General features: G+C 45.1%; 1 protein-coding gene across 4 annotated transcripts in view; it reads left to right on the top strand.

Moving 5' to 3' along the window:
• Window positions 1–15,849, top strand: part of Rtel1 (regulator of telomere elongation helicase 1) — a 36,770-nt gene that overhangs the window by 12,803 nt on the left and 8,118 nt on the right. For 3 of the 4 annotated variants that reach the window (XM_021179587.2, XM_021179594.2, XM_029473922.1), the window contains exons 9-16: window positions 2,515–2,580; window positions 3,508–3,661; window positions 6,672–6,710; window positions 6,779–6,857; window positions 8,334–8,431; window positions 9,388–9,443; window positions 14,166–14,240; window positions 14,347–14,428. In XM_021179587.2, the coding sequence (XP_021035246.1) occupies window positions 2,515–2,580; window positions 3,508–3,661; window positions 6,672–6,710; window positions 6,779–6,857; window positions 8,334–8,431; window positions 9,388–9,443; window positions 14,166–14,240; window positions 14,347–14,428 (649 nt within the window). Of the gene's footprint in view, window positions 1–2,514; window positions 2,581–3,507; window positions 3,662–5,850; window positions 5,972–6,671; window positions 6,711–6,778; window positions 6,858–8,333; window positions 8,432–9,387; window positions 9,444–14,165; window positions 14,241–14,346; window positions 14,429–15,849 lie in introns of all 4 variants that reach the window. The other variant, XM_029473923.1, reaches the window with a different exon arrangement.

Here is a 15,849-nt window from a genome sequence, read left to right on the forward strand (position 1 = left end):
ACTGTGCATATGTGGAGGTCAGCAGACGACTTGGGATACTTGGTTCTCTCCTTCCACAATGTAGGTCTCAGGGATTGAACTTGAGGCTGGGGTCTTAGCGTGCCTTACCTTCTAAGACATCTTGATCTTCCCACTGTTAGTTAAAAAAAATTTTTTTAGCATTAATCCTAGTTGAGAATAGTGTGTATATTTACTTTTTCAAATTATATGCATACACATACACACACACAGATACTGGGGTCGAACTTTATTTTCTATCATTGAACATGCTCCGTGAAAAGGTAAGTGGTTTAGTTATTCATGCATTGTAGAGTTCATGGCTGATGTGCCTGTTAACATTCTAATAGGTCAGAATTTCAGTGTTTGTTTACACTATGCATAGATTCGCTTTTTATCAAAAAATGGAATATGCAGCTGTAAGCATTTTAAAGTTAATAAAAACTTCAAAACATGGTTTTAAAGAAAAAAAGCAAGTTTCAGAAAATGAGGAAATGCTGCAGCCTTTCAAAGGACCTGGATCCACAGTGCACAAAGGCTCTCACACTTGAACAGCCCAGCTCACTTCTAAGAAACCTGAGTAGATAGTTTTCTGAAGTTTACAGAATGGCCACTTCTGCCTGTGTGGAGGGGTTTAACTGCTCTAGTCACAAGGTCATTGCAGGCCCAAACAACAGGAAGTGATATGTATTCTGATGGAAATGGCTGCAATTAAAGAGACTTAAGGGTCTAGGAATTTAGCTCAATGGTAGAGCATTTGTCTAGCATTGGTGAGCCCAGGTAGTCAATCCCAGGATCACACACATACACATACACAAAAAAACCAAAGCATGCTGGCAAGATAGTCCAGCTGGTAAAGGTGCTTATCACCAAGCAAGCCTGATGCTCTGAGTTCAGTTCCTAAGGCCTGCATGATGGAAGGTGAGAACTCTTAGATTGTCCTAAGACCCTTCTACCTATGAACCTTATCACACAAGCACTATCCCTGCCACAAAGTAACTTAACAACAGCATCAGCAGCAAGCAAAGGTAGAAGTAAGTTAAAGTGTGAGGTGTGGGGCAGTCGGAGGTCCCAGCTGTGGCTGGTGGATATGGAGACCACGCAGTAGCTCTGTCAACAGTGTGTGCTTGTGGCTCCCTTCTAGGAAAAGAAAGTCCTTAGTCCAGTGACTCAGGCATGCAGTCACTGGAGTTTACTGACCACTGCCAGAGTGGGAAGCTAGAAACTGCCAGCAGTGAGAAGTGAGTCTCAGAAATGCTACATTCTCCTCCTCCTCCTCCTCCTTATTTTTTTGTTTTGTTTTTGAGACAGAGTTTCTCTGAATAGCCCTGGCTGACCTGGAACTCACTCTGTAGATCAGACTGGCCTTAGAAATCTGCCTGTCTCTGNCTCCCAAGTGCTGGGATTAAAGGCGTGCACCACCACTGCCCTGCTCAAAGCTACATTCTTCATGAGGGAGTAGAATACTGGTTGTAAAATATTCACATCTGGGGCTGGAGAGATGCTCAGTGGATAAGAGCACTGACTGCTCTTCTGAAGGTCCAGAGTTCAAATCTCAGCAACCACAAGGTGCCTGACAACTACCCATAATGAGATCTGACACTCTCTTCTGGTGTATCTGAAGAGAGCTACAGTGTACTTACATATAATAATAAATAAATCTTTTTTTTTNNAAAAATCCACATCTATCAAAACCTAGATGTCACGATGGAGAGATGGCTCAGTGGTTAAGAGCACTCACTGACTGCTTTTCTGGAGAACCTACTTTGGATTTCCCTGAACCTGTATGGTGTTTCACAGAGCTCTAAGTATAGTTCAAGGAGAATCTGGCACCCTCCTCTGGCCTTTGTGGGTACTGCATGACTATAGTCCACAGATTATACCCATAGGCAAAAACACCCTTATACATAAAATAAAAATAAATCTTAAAAAAAAAAATGTGTGCTAGGCATGGTAATGCCTTCCTGTAATCTCAGCACTCAGGAGACGGAAGTGGAAAGATCACAAGAACAAGGCCAGCTCAGGCTTAGTGGTAGAGCACTTAAGGGTTTGGTACCTAGTGTTATAAAATAAGACAAAAGAGAATACAACTGTACCCTTAACTCGTAGTTTCAGTTCTCTTCTATCTTGTGGGTTTCAGGGATTGAACTCAAGTCATCAAACTTAGAGGCAAGTGCCTTTTCCTACCTAGCCATTCAGCTGGCTTACCTGATCATCCTGTTGACTGTAACATATACTGCTTTGTTCTGTGTGAGCAATTTCTTAGTATAGATGGTCACAAGCATCCAACTTTGGTTAGACTTGGACAGGTAACTGAGTCTGCTTTTCACAGTCCGCTTGGAGAAGGACCCAGTTCTCATAGTGTAGTATGAGAGCCTTTGCTCTTTCTTCCATAATGTGTGGTACCTGATTATGATGCACCATCTGCCTCAGGTTCCCTTTTTTCCTATATATGCGGTCTGCACTCTTAGCTGGCCCCACATGACTTCANCTCATGGTAATTTCCCTTCTTTGTAGAGTCGTAAGGCGCACAGCATTGACCTGAAGGGAACAGTTGTGATCTTTGATGAAGCTCACAATGTGGTGAGTCCCCTTGGCCTCTATGTTAAGTACTTCCTGTCTCCCCAGCTTTCTCAGTGTTTCTGGAGCAGTCCTACTTTGGATCCAGCGACACCCGAGGTTCTTGGGACCAAGCAACCTTAGGTGCTGCTCCTCTCTCAGGTGCTTGTCAGTTGCCTCACCTGGGCCAGAGTCTGGCTAGTGGGGCTTCAGATGTGCCCTTAGGTACAGAGTCCAAACCAGAGCCTCTCACTGGGCCTGTGCCCTTCTAGACAATTGGTAGGGATAGCCTGGCTCTGCTCTTTCTTGTACCATACTCTTGTCTTTCCAGCACGTCTTTACTCTTTAGACCTTGGCTTGACCTTTAGGAAACTTCTGTGGAGACAGTTTCTCATCTTTGGTAGCAATAGCATCATGAATAGTTCTGGAGCGCGCCACTCCCCCTTGACTCTCTTTGTCCCATTTCACCAGCACATGATCACAGTGACAACCACCACCGCCATCACCCCTGTGTCTGTTGGCCCTGCTTACTCAGGGCTATGTAGAANGACCTCAGAGGATGAGTAGCCTCATCCTTAGCTGCGGTGGAGCCTGCGATGAGACTGATGGAGAGCCAGGTCTTCCCACAACAGGACCTTATTTCCTACTTGGCTCCAGGCAGCTATGGGGATTATTGAGCTGATTGGTGGTATCATTTGACTTTTGATGCCAAAATAACTGCTTTTGCTGATAAATTTTCCAGTAGCAGAATTTTGGCAACTCAAAGTGAAATAATTTTCTAAAATATTGGCTTGGGCAGTGAATTTCCTTGGATCAACTTTGACTTTACTTTATTGACTAGGAGCTGGGGCTCTGGAAACTTCTTCAGTCTTTCCTATATTTCCACTTCTGTTTCCTAGAGTCCCCATTCTGTCCCACTCTACTGTAACACAGGTCTACTTTGGCCCTCAGGAGAAGATATGTGAGGAGTCAGCCTCCTTTGACTTGACTCCCCGTGATGTGGCTTCAGGACTGGAGATTATCAACCAGGTTTTGGAGGAACAAGCCCGGGTGACTCAGCAGGGTGAACTCCAACAGGAGTTCATTGTAGACACGTCCAGCTCAGGTAAGTTTATGGCTAAGGACTTACGTAGACTCAGTCTATTAGAGGCATCTTGGGAGCATATCCTACATAAGAGCAGGGTCTGGTCTTCCTACTATCTTTTGTCGAGATAGCATTCAGGGGCATGAGAAACTTAGTTCAGGGTACCTGTTGTGTGACTTTCTGTCTGTTAATACCAGATGGGGCACCATTAATAAGCCAAGGAAATACTTCAGCTCACGTTAGTGAGTTTCAAGACATTCAGGACTGCTTAGATAGACCCTGTCTGAAAAAAAGACTGCAGGCCCCATGAATAAGGGCACTTAAATTCTGTTTGCTTCCCGAGTCTTTATACATTTCCCTCTTCCCTCGGGTGGAGCATTGTAGTTGTAGGAAGTGCTGTCTAATTGCTCTGTAGTCCAGGGAGGACTGACTCATCTGATACTTTCACTGCTTTTCAGTTTTTCTTTTCCTCCCTTTTTTTTTGAAACAAGAGTTCTATGTAGCTCAGGCTGGCTCCAAACTTAGTGTAGGCAAGAAAGGACAAACTTTAGTTTCGGGGTCTACTGATTTACCTTCTAAATGATGAGATTATAAACTTTGGCCACTATTTCTGGTTTATTTGATGCTGGGGTCAAACCCAGGACTTTGTGCACACTAAGTAAGCAGTCTACCAGTTGAGCTATATCCCCAGCCCTAGTTCTTTCACTGTTTTCTGACGTCTATGTCTTTTCCTAGCTAATGCTTTGTTTTGTTTTGTTTTTTAAGACAGGGCCTCAAAGTGTTGTCCTGGTTGTCTTAGAACTTGATATATAGATCAGACTGGCTTCAAAGATCTGCCTGCCTCTGCCTTCTGAGTACTGGGACTAAAGGGATGCACCACCACACCCAGCCCTGCATTTAATTTTAAAGCAAAGTACAGATACAGGAAATACACACACACACACACACACACACACACACACACACACACAAAATCAACTGTGGCTGCTTGTGCTTGTAACCACAGTGTTATAAAAACAAGTGAATCCTGGGAGCTCACTGGCCAGCCTAGTCAAAACATTGAGTTTCAGGTTCAGTGAGAAACCTAGTTTAAAGGGAATTATGCTAATGAGCAATAGAGGAAGACATTTGATATTTTCCTTTGGCCTCTGTGTGCACAGGTACTAATATACATGTACATACACACAGGCATATGTACATACAGCACACACTTACACAAAAGAAAACACATTGTTTTTGAGGTACGTGATGAACTGAACACTCAGGGCACTCTTTGCTGCCAATCAAAGAGAATTTGCCATCACAACCATAACTCTGTTTCTGTAAGAGTGATCTCTTACCCAACTTGTAATTCATCATCTCTTGATGGCTCCTGGTTACTTCTGCCTTCCCTTTTTGTAGTAACATTGCAGCTACTTGATTCCTAAATTCATTAATTATCAGTGATTTCGAGATGGTGCTATCTCATTCAGCCCTTTATTTATCTATCTTATGTGTATGATCATATACAATACATATACATATACTTTTTTCATATACAACAAAAGACATAGTTAGATCCCATTATAGGTGGTTGTGGGCCACCATGTGGTTCCTGGGGATTGAACTCAGGACCTTTGGAAGAGTAGTCAAGTGCTCTTAACCATTGCGCCATCTCTAGTTCTCATCCCTTTGATTTTGTAGCAGAAACAGTGTTATAAAGATTCTTCAGCTCTGTGGTGACACTGTTCATATTGGAAAAGCAGATCATGCTTAACATACATCCCCATTTCAAATTTGAAAGTTTGAGTTGATTCTCAGAGTTGATTGTCATCTACATGTCTAAATGCTGATAGTTACTTTTCTCCTTGTCATAACAAAATACCTTACCAAAGGAGCTTAAGGAAGTAAGGGTCATCTTAGTTCATATTCTCAGAGGATAATCNNTCATAGCTGGGACTTTGTGATGGTAAGGGCTTGAGCAGTTAGAGTGTCTATAATCAAGAAACAGGTAAGGGGAGAAGAAAAGAGAAAGAAATGGGAAGAGATGCGAGAGAAGAGAGAGAGAGAAAGGCTACCCTGGCTGTGCTGTAACTCTATGGAGACCATCCTGGCCTGCAACTCACAGAAATCCACCTATCTCTGCCTCCAAGGTGTGGACCACCACACCAAGCTTTTTTCTTTTCTCTTTCTTTTTTTTTTCTTTTTCTTTCCTTTTCTTTTTTATTCAGTTCAGAGGTTTAGCCCATGGAATGGCTCTACTTACCCTTTCAATTAACCCAACCTCGAAGCCCCTTCACACCCGGCATGACCAGAGATTTTTGTCTCATAACTTATTCTGGAGACTATCAGGTTGGTATAACCAAAATGAATCATTATATGTGTTTAAGCATCTGTGGTTGGTAATACCCCATCATCAGTCTCACTGCTGAGGCTTAAGATCCCGCCAGAGTCATTTAGAGGTCATTTCTGTGTCCTGCTAACCTGGCCCAACAGTTATGGCCACCATGGACAACTGTTTTGTGTTGGGCTTGTGATGCTCTGCTTCCTAGCCAGCCTCCAGCAAGCCCTGGTATGTTTTACTCTCTGTCCTTGTGAGGTTCTGTCTGAACACATGTGGGTACATGCTGATGGTTATTAGTTATTTTGAGGTTTTTAGGGAGAGGGAGACCCTCTGTGTGCTTGAATGTATTTATGCACATATCTAAATGTGAATGTGGGCTCATACTGTTGTGTATGATTCAAATGTGGACTCTACCTAATTTCCCTCCCACCTGCCCTTTCTACCACACTGGAAACCTTGGTTCTTGAGGCTACAGACAGCACTTAAAAAATGAAGAATTAGGCTGGCAGTGGTGGCACATGCCTGTAATCCCAGCACTTGGGAGGCAGAGGCAGGTGGATTTCTGAGTTTGAGGCCAGCCTGTTCTACAGAGTGAGTTCCAGGACAGCCAGGACTGCACAGAGAAATCCTGTCTTGAAAAACAAAAAAAAAAAGGAAAAAAAAAAAAAAGAAAAAAATGAAGAATTATGTATATACTTTTTCACCCAGGACTCAACATGGAGCTGGAAGACATTGCAAAACTAAAGAGTAAGTGTTGCCTTTCCTTTCCCTGGGCTGGGTGAGAGGCATGCCCCTGACATAGCCTTGGCTCACAGTGATCCTGCTTCGCCTGGAGGAGGCTATTGATGCTATTCAGCTGCCTGGGGATGACAGAGGCGTCACCAAACCTGGAAGGTGAGGGATAGGTGCTGACCTTGTTACCCCGAGTTCTGTCTGGGGTTGGAGATAAATAGTGTCCTCATGGGGGTTTTGTCTGAGCACTTCCCCCAGCAGTGGGGTCTTTTTTCAAATTTCAAGGCTTAGTAAGAATTACCAATATTTTAAAAAGACTTATTTTCCTTTTATATATATGTGGATGTTTGTGTGAATGTGTGCCACATGTGTGCTGGTGCCTGTGGAGTTTAGAAGGTGTTGGATGCCCTGGACCTAGAGTTACAGATAGTTGTAAGCTACCCAATATGGATCTGAAAACCAAACTCAGGTCTCCTGGAGAAAGAACAAGCCATCTCTTCAAGCCAGTTGCCAGCTTTTTATGTAGCTATTGAACACATTGGGAGTAACAACACACGCTACTGCACGGTGTCTCCTCCAGCTATTTCCTCCAACCTCTCTGGTCTCTTGATGACACAGCAAGTGCCAGTTATAATAACTACACCTTTAGTGCTATCACTGAGGCCTGTTTAGAGCTCGTAGAGGCCCAGAAGGTTTTGATTGTCCCATAATCTGTTGTTGTTTGCTTTGCTCCCCCCCGCCCCCCCCCCCTGAAAAGCACTGTGGGTAGCCTGGTTTGAAGGCTGATAAGGGACTGACTGTAGCTGGGGTTGAGGGGTAGCTCTTCTAGGTTTATAGCCAGTAGCTGTGTTAGGACTTAGTCTGTGCTTGTAGAACATAAAGCATTGTGTGTGTGTGGGTGTCTTGGGCTACCTGCCTTCTCTCTGAACTGTTTTGTTCCCCTGAGTTCTAACCTTTACAGGTATTCCCAGTTACTCCCAAATAATCCAGATCTACCAGTCTGAGCTGGGCTCTGGTGTGCTTGTTTGGCCTTCTTTACTTACACCTGAAGGCCCTGCCAAAGCCTCCCCTCTTCCTGCNGCTTCTGTTGCCCCCTCCCCATTTCTTTNCAAGGCTTTTAAGAGTTGCTACCCAGAGTTATTGCCTTCAAACACACAGGACCTGCATTCAGGTCACCCCTAATTGTGGTCCCTTGCCTACGCACCTGTCTTTTCCTTGTTAGGTAGTGATTCTCATGACAGTAATCCACTGTCCTCTGCCTGCTAGGAAACCACTACAGGGAGAAGCCTCTCACTTCCAGTTTTAACCTCCTTGAAGTACTCAGCAATTATTTCTTTTTTTTTTTTTAAAGATTTATTTATTTATTTATTATATGTAAGTACACTGTAGCTGTCTTCACACACTCCAGAAGAGGGAGTCAGATCTCCTTACGGATGGTTGTGAGCCACCATGTGGTTGCTGGGATTTGAACTCCAGACCTTCGGAAGAGCAGTCGGGTGCTCTTACCCACTGAGCCATCTCACCAGCCCCCTCAGCAATTATTTCTGAGTGCAGGAAATTCAAAGGCTACTCCTTGTAGGTTCCCAGAAACTACAGTCTTGTATCCTCTCAGTCTCAAGTTTCTGTTCTGTTTGGCAGCTACATCTTCGAGCTGTTTGCTGAAGCCCAAATAACATTTCAAACCAAAGGCTGCATTTTGGAATCACTGGACCAGATAATCCAGCACCTGGCAGGCCGTGAGTCTCGGGTTGCCCATATGGAGCATGAGGGGATAATGACTTTGATATAGACAAACATCACAGCAGGACTTACTGTTCCATGTCCAGCAGTCAGCACTTGGCCATCAGTGTCAGCAGGTTGCTATCATGCCTTCCTTATGAACAGGAATCTAGTCAACAAAGCTCCCCCACCAGCATACCCTTCATGTTTGTTTCATGTTCACCCTAACCCTGAGTAGTACTGAAGAGTGAACCCAGGCTCTCACTCATGGTTGCTCTGTCGTTTGAGTCACATCCCCAGCCCTTGGTTTTCTGAGACAGGTTTTTGCTGGCTTTGATCTTGATCCTCTTGACTTTGTCTCTAGAGTGCTAAAATTTCAGGGGTAGCCACTGGGCCCAGCTGGCTTTCTCTTTCTGATTGAGACACAGGGTCAGTAGTGACACTTGGCCAACCATTATGTTCTTTTCATCTTTCCTGCATGTGGTTTCTTACTATAGTATTTTCTAGTTAGTTCCCTTTTAGGGAGGAATGTCAACGACTTTGGACTTAGTGAGATGTGGGCCTCACTGGCTTCTCCCTCTTGCTACTATACCTGAGTTCTGCTGAGTTTAGATCAAGTTTCCAAAGGGCAGTGTCCTTATGGGCACTCTGTTGATGGGAGTGAGATGTGCACTGTCTCATGCAATGCTATATGCTTTGCATTGGGGATAGCAGCCACCTTCCCCCATATCATTTCACTAAATGACCAAATCATTGTTTTGGAAGTCTGTAGTCCTTAGGGGAGATTTCCCTAATCTGACTGCTCCTTAACACCAGAAAGAACAGGTCAGCTGCACTTCCTTAGCACATCCTGTCCCTGATATTGGTTATGGGTAGGCTGGTTGCTTCAGCAGACGTGAGACAGAACTAAGTGAGGCAGTGATGGCTCCTGGTGATGTGGGATTCAGCATCTCTTCTGCTGTGTGCTCCACAGGTACTGGTGTGTTCACCAACACGGCTGGGTTGCAGAAGCTCATGGACATTATCCAGGTAACGGACTGCTTTTAACTGTTGGGGTCTCTGTTTCTGGAAGTGACAACAGAGGCTTCAGGGAATGGACAAAGGTCCTCATATCACATGTCTAAAACCCTAAGCATCTTACTTTGACCTGAATGTAGTGTTGGCCTCAGTGGGCGTTGTTAACAGAGGGCAGATCTGGCCTTTTTTTTTTTTTTTTGGCTATTTAGTGGCCAGATAAATCCAGAATGGTATTTTAAGACCAAGATCCTGTGAAGAGTGAAGTCAGGAGCTATTTGGAATTCATTTTTCCCCTTTGGGGCTGGGCAGGGCTTCCTTGTTGATAGCAGCTCCAGCTAGATTTAGATTGGGAGGAATCTAGAGACAAATGGCCTGAGTATCTTCTCAAAGGAAAGGCAAATGGATCCTAAAAATGCCATGGTCTGTGTATCCGAAATAGAAGGAGGTATAGGAGGGATGGCTGTGGTGCCACTGTCAGAGACAAAGTTGGACTCCTTTCACCTCATCAGGTCTCTTCCTGCTTCTCACTGTGCTGTTTTGGGGTCATCTCTCTCTTGTCTGTGTGACATGCAGTTGTCCTCGGGTATAGAACACATATNTCTTAGTGCAGCTATGTCCTCTGCTCTAGTGCACCAGCCGTCCTGACCAGGTAGTTGAGGGTGGATCCTGGTGGTGAGTCCTCTGGGCACCTTCGGCTTTGCTTAGCCTTTCTAAGGTTTGTTGTTTTGTTGGCATTTTTGTTTTTGCTTTTTTTTTTTTAATCATTTTTTATATTATTGGGTATTTTTGCTTGAATGCATGTATGTTTAGCACATATGTACCTGGTACCTGTGGGGCCCAGAAGACAGGGTCAGATCCACCATATGAGTGATGAGAATCAAACTTGAAAGAACAGTCAGAGCTCTTAACTGGTGGGCCATCCTTCAAGTACACCCCCACCTTGCTAAGTTTTTTTTTTTGGTTTTTCGAGACAGGGTTTCTCTGTGTAGCCCTGGCTGTCCTGGAACTCACTTTGTAGACCAGGCTGGCCTCGAACTCAGAAATCCNCCTGCCTCTGCCTCCCAAGTGCTGGGATTAAAGGCGTGCGCCACCACGCCCGGCCCCCTTGCTAAGTTTTAATAGTGCGTCTTAAGATTCCTGGCTGGGAGTCAGGTATAGTAATGCTTGCCTCTAAGACCAGCACTTGGGAGGCAGAGGTGGACAGATCTCTGAATTCAAGCCCAACCTGGTCTGCATAGTAAGATCTGTGCTACATAGTGAGATCTTCTTTATTATTATTATTTTTTTAATGTTCCTGCATGACAACTGTTGATCCTTGGAAAAACTGAGGCACAGCCAGTCCCTTCATCTATGGTGCTGTGTGAAGCCACCAGTTTGCTTCTACCCACGCTATACCTCCGGACCACGTGGGGTTATGGCTAGTGAGCAGAAAGTGCCTTGGTTTTGTAATCACGAAGCAAATCCTCTTACTGGAGAGGCAGACTGTGAATGCTTGAGACCTCCGTGGGTCTGATTATGATGTAGCTGGGCCACAATGAGGGCATGGGGCCAAGTGTACATGTGATAGGAAAGGTATGAGCTCAGGCCTGCTCCCTCTCAGCCAGCTTTGTGATAAGGAGTGTAGTAGTCTCAGCTTTCCACTCTGTGAGTGGAGAGTTGACTGAAAGACTGCAGATGTTTGGTGGGATGTGGAAGGTTTTGGCACCCGATTGTCCTGGCAGACTTGGCTCCCTCCTACATGAACTTCTCCAGAGGCATATTAGGTAGGCATCTTCTAGGTATCTTGCTTCCTAGGATGGTGGTCTACCCATGACTATTGAGTCTATGACTTCTTGTTGTCTGGGGCCCCTGTACCACCCACAGCTGGGCCATTTAGCCATTATGGAGTATGCTTTGTCCCCAGNGCAAGAAGCCTTGGTCCTACTAAGCAAATTGGTTTCTGCTGACCAGCAGGGCCTTTCATCAGAAACACCTTCCAAGAATCTACTCTACTCTTCCCATGTGGGCTCATCCTCAACTACAGGCACAGAGGAGACACTGTTATTCCCAGACCTAGAGGGCTCCTGTGAGCAGGACAACCTCTCTCCTCCTCAGAACACTATTCTCTACTCTGTTTATAAAGGAGATACTTTCCTTATCCATACTTTTGGAATCCAGACTTTGTTGCCCGTGGTTTGCAATTTCTTTGGCAAGTGCTCCAAAGGCTCCTGGTACCTTCCCTACCCCAGTCTGGTGTTGTGCAAGCAGATCCTTGCTAGCAAGCTCCTCAGCAGCAGAACAGGTGACTGGTGAGTTGCTTATCTCACAGCTCTTCTTGCATAACTGTAGGTGCCAAGAGTTTTTGTCAGGATGTGGGAATGTGCACAGAAAAGCAACTAGCCAGTCAGATTTTGTCAGGCCAGAGAAGGGTCAGCCAGAAGTAGAGTTTGTAGCTCCTAGATTGGAATACCCCCACACACACAACCCCCATCCCCACCCCCACCCCGTTTGCTTGCCTCGGTCACACATGTAGTGAGCATTCATCTTACACACATTCACATATACCTGCATATGTAAATGCACTCACACTGTAGAGTCAAGTTTTCCTCTTATCACATACCATTTTGCTAAGTTGGGGGAACTAGTCTCTTAGTCAGCTGGGATTCTTTTTTTTTATTCCCAAAGATTTATCTATTATTATAAATGAGTACACNGTTGCTGTCTTTACTCACACCAGAAGAGGGTGTCAGATCTCATTACGGGTGGTTGTGAGCCACCATGTGGTTGCTGGGATTTGAACTCAGGACCTCTGGAAGAGCAGTCAGTGTTCTTACCTGCTGAGCCATCTTGTCAGCCCCCAGATGGAATTCTTATTGATTCATTTTCTTTCTGTCTCCCACAAACCTGTCTGATGTTTCAGGACCAGGTGATGAGTCACCCACCCTGAGATTTCTTTTTTTTTTTTTTTTGGTTTTTTGAGACAGGGTTTCTCTGTGTAGCCCTGGCTGTCCTGGAACTCCCTTGGTAGGCCAGACTGTCCTCAAACTCAGAAATCTGCCTGCCTCTGCCTCCCAAATGCTGGGATTAAAGGTGTNCGCCACCACCGCCCAGCCCTGATATTTCTTTTATTCTTTTAAGTGTAAGGATTTTTTTAATTTATTTTTTTAGATTTATTTATTTTATGTATGTGAGTATACTGTCACTCTCTTCAGACACACCAGGAGAGGGCATTGGATCCCATTACAGATGAATGTGAGCCACCATATGGTTGCTGGAGATGAACTCAGTACCTCTGGAAGAGCATCAGTACTCTTAATCGCTGAGCCAGGCAAATTTAAATTATTGTTTTGTGTATTCTTGGAGAAATACATGACTCCCATGAAATCAGGGAGCCCTGCTCATCCCTTACATGGCCAGTTTAGGTTGTGGTATGTGAGGGTGTTTCTAAACACTCATGCAAGACCAAGGCCCAGGGAAGAGTGGTTCAGACTACTTCCATTTCCTCTCCCAGGTTGTGTAAGGTGGGGATGAGAACAATGAAGGCAGCTCAGGAGGTTCAGGGCAGCAGCAGATGATGATGTCCTGAAGGCCAGAAGTCTAGGCAGACACAGAAAAGTCCTGCGAAAACACAGTGCCTGGAGGCTTTCACACATGATGTAAGGGACTTCTATCACAGCAGAACCCTGGAATGAGAGTTTGGGGTTGTCGGTTTAGTTGGAGATGAACAGGGAAGCACAGTTAAAGAGGATCTGCCTGGTAAGAAAGGCCAAAAGTGGTGACAAGCTACCTTTGCGAGGCAGGAGGTGTATGCAAAGAGAAACTCTCTTGAGGGAAGTCAGCATCACCTGTTTCCAACCTGTCTCTCTGTTGTCTCGTTTAACTCTTTACCCTGTGGTTATAGTGGTGTTTCCTTGACATGGCTGTGTTTCTTGTTGATTTAGAGGCCTTGTGAGTCCTGTGTGTTCACCCTGTATGATGGACATATCTTCTGCCTACCTTTTCTGTCTGTTGGTAGCTCAGGTAAAAGGTTTTCTTGCTGCTGGAGGCTTGGTTGCGTTGGCTCATGCTGCCTAANCCACACCTGGTTTCCTTTGGTTCTTGAAGTCTTCTGTAGAGTTTTGTGGGTTTGTGTAGGGGCTGAGCATCTACCCACCACCCCTTCTTTAGAAGGGCTAAGGTGTCTGCTTTTACCTGGCTTTTCATTCTCTAGTCTCTTGCTGCTGCTGTTGTATTGCTTTATTACTTATNCGTATCTGTCAAGGTTTTGGTAAGTTCTGATACAGTTAGAATAAACTCCTTTTTGTTTTCATAGATTGTCTTGGTATTTCCTCTGTCAGGTGGAATTTTGGGATTAGCCTTTTCCTGGACTTTAAGAACCTTGCCACAATCTTAAATATTGAATTACTAGAGTAGCACTGAGCGGCACTGAAGGAAGAATAAACTGAGTTAGTCAGCAAAGCTGCATCCTGGCTGCACCGGTGGCTCCCAGTAGGGNAGGCCCAAGAGAGCTATGGAGCCACTTAGAGAAAAGATCATGAGGGGTAAGCTACTGCCCCTCGGCCTGGGTGTGATGATTGGCCANATGAGACAAGTGGAGAGCATCTGTCTGTCTCAGTAGAGGGCTGACTTAGACAAGGATGAAGTAGCCTCGGGCTCTTGGATGCTGGGCTAAGAGGCATTGTCATCTCATTATGAAGATGCTTGTGTTCTCAACCCAGGCTCCCTTTCCTTTTGCTCTGCTGCTGTGCCTTTCAGATTGTGTTCAGCGTGGACCCTCCGGAAGGCAGCCCTGGTTCTCTGGTGGGGCTGGGTGTCTCACATTCCTATAAGGTGAGAGCAGCTTTCAGGATGTGGGCAAGTCTAAAGGTTTCACAGACCAGTGGGGCAGGGTTGCTGTAGGACCTGGGCAGGCACATGTATATGTTTGTCCTTCCAGGTACACATACACCCTGAAACCAGCCACCGGAGAGCAGCTAAGCGGTCAGATGCCTGGAGTACCACTGCATCCAGGAAACAAGGTACACATCTTCACTGCATGAAACTCTACCCTGCTCAACCTTTGCACAATAATAACATCACATCTGGAGTCATGCACGCTCATGCCCACTGAAAGCCAGAGACAGGAAGCACTTGTATCCACCCAGAAACACCTACTAGGGCAGTGGCAGAACCCAGGCTCTGCAAGGCCTCCCCTCCCTGACTTAGGGTATATTATTATTATTATTATTATTATTATTATTATCATTATCATCATTATTATTATTACTTTGTTTTTTCAAGAAAACAAAGGGTTTCTCTGTTTAGCCCTGGCTGTCCTAGAACTCCCTCTGTAGGCTAACTGGCCTTGAACTCAGAGATCTACCTGTCTCTGCCTCCTAGGTTCTGCCACACCTGGTTCAATACACTTCTTTTTAAATATAAATTTTTAATTTTGTGTGTCTGGTTTTTTTTTTGTTTTTGTGTTTTGACAAGATTTTACTATGTAACCCTTATTGGCCTGGAATTAGATCTGTAGGTCAGGCTGGCCTCAGACTCACAGAGATCTTGCTAGGCTTGAAGGTGTGCACTGTCACACTTGGCTCAGGATGTGCTTCTTTAGGTTAAGTCACGTTATCTTTGACCTGTATGGCTCTCATCCTCTTTTAGCCAGTGCCACAGCACTAGAGTCATGTCTGAAGAGCAGGTGGCCGACTCTATTGCTTACAGTGAGCTTGGTGTGAATTTCTACCTCTCATAAACTCTCTAGGGTTCAGCTGTTTCTTATACCTTAAGGGTGGTACCAATGCTACTGGGGTTGCTGTGCAGATGGTAAGGGGCCTTTGAACACTCTCTACATTGGTATTATAGTATTGAGATCTTGACTGTAGTCTGCCCCACCTACCCTATGTGGAATTTAGGCTCAGCAGCTGGCTTCACAGATGTGCCTTGTGGCAACCGCTAACTTGGACGGTATTCAGGCTACATGTCAAATTCACTGCTNAGCAAGGCTATAGCCCTGCCCAGCTCCCACATCTNTCACATACTCCAGCAATGCCTTGTCTGTGAGTTTCTCTTCTCATCTTTCCGTCTTTATGGACTACTCTTTTCGTTGGCTGCCTAGTTTTTTCTTTTTTCCAAGATAGGGTCTCATTATGTAACACTGGCTGCCCTGGAACTCAATATATAGACCAGGCTGGCCTTGAACTTACAGAGATCTGCCTGCTTCCGCCTCTCAAGTGTGTGCAACTATGCTCTTAGACTGCTTTGTGACTTACAGTGCAGCCTTCCTTAGCAGAAGCAGTCCTATGGAGCTTATGTGAATACTGTGGTTTAAGTCATTTGAGCCTACAAGGAAGAGCGGGTTAGAGGTGGAGTGAGTTCAGCAGGACCTATGGTGTGGTTCTGTCCATANGAGCCTCCCTACTGTATAAAATATCTTCTTCCCAGCAAGAAGTGTCCT

This window comes from Mus caroli, chromosome 2, assembly GCF_900094665.2.
Source record: "Mus caroli chromosome 2, CAROLI_EIJ_v1.1, whole genome shotgun sequence".
In the NCBI taxonomy this organism is placed as follows: domain Eukaryota; kingdom Metazoa; phylum Chordata; class Mammalia; order Rodentia; family Muridae; genus Mus; species Mus caroli.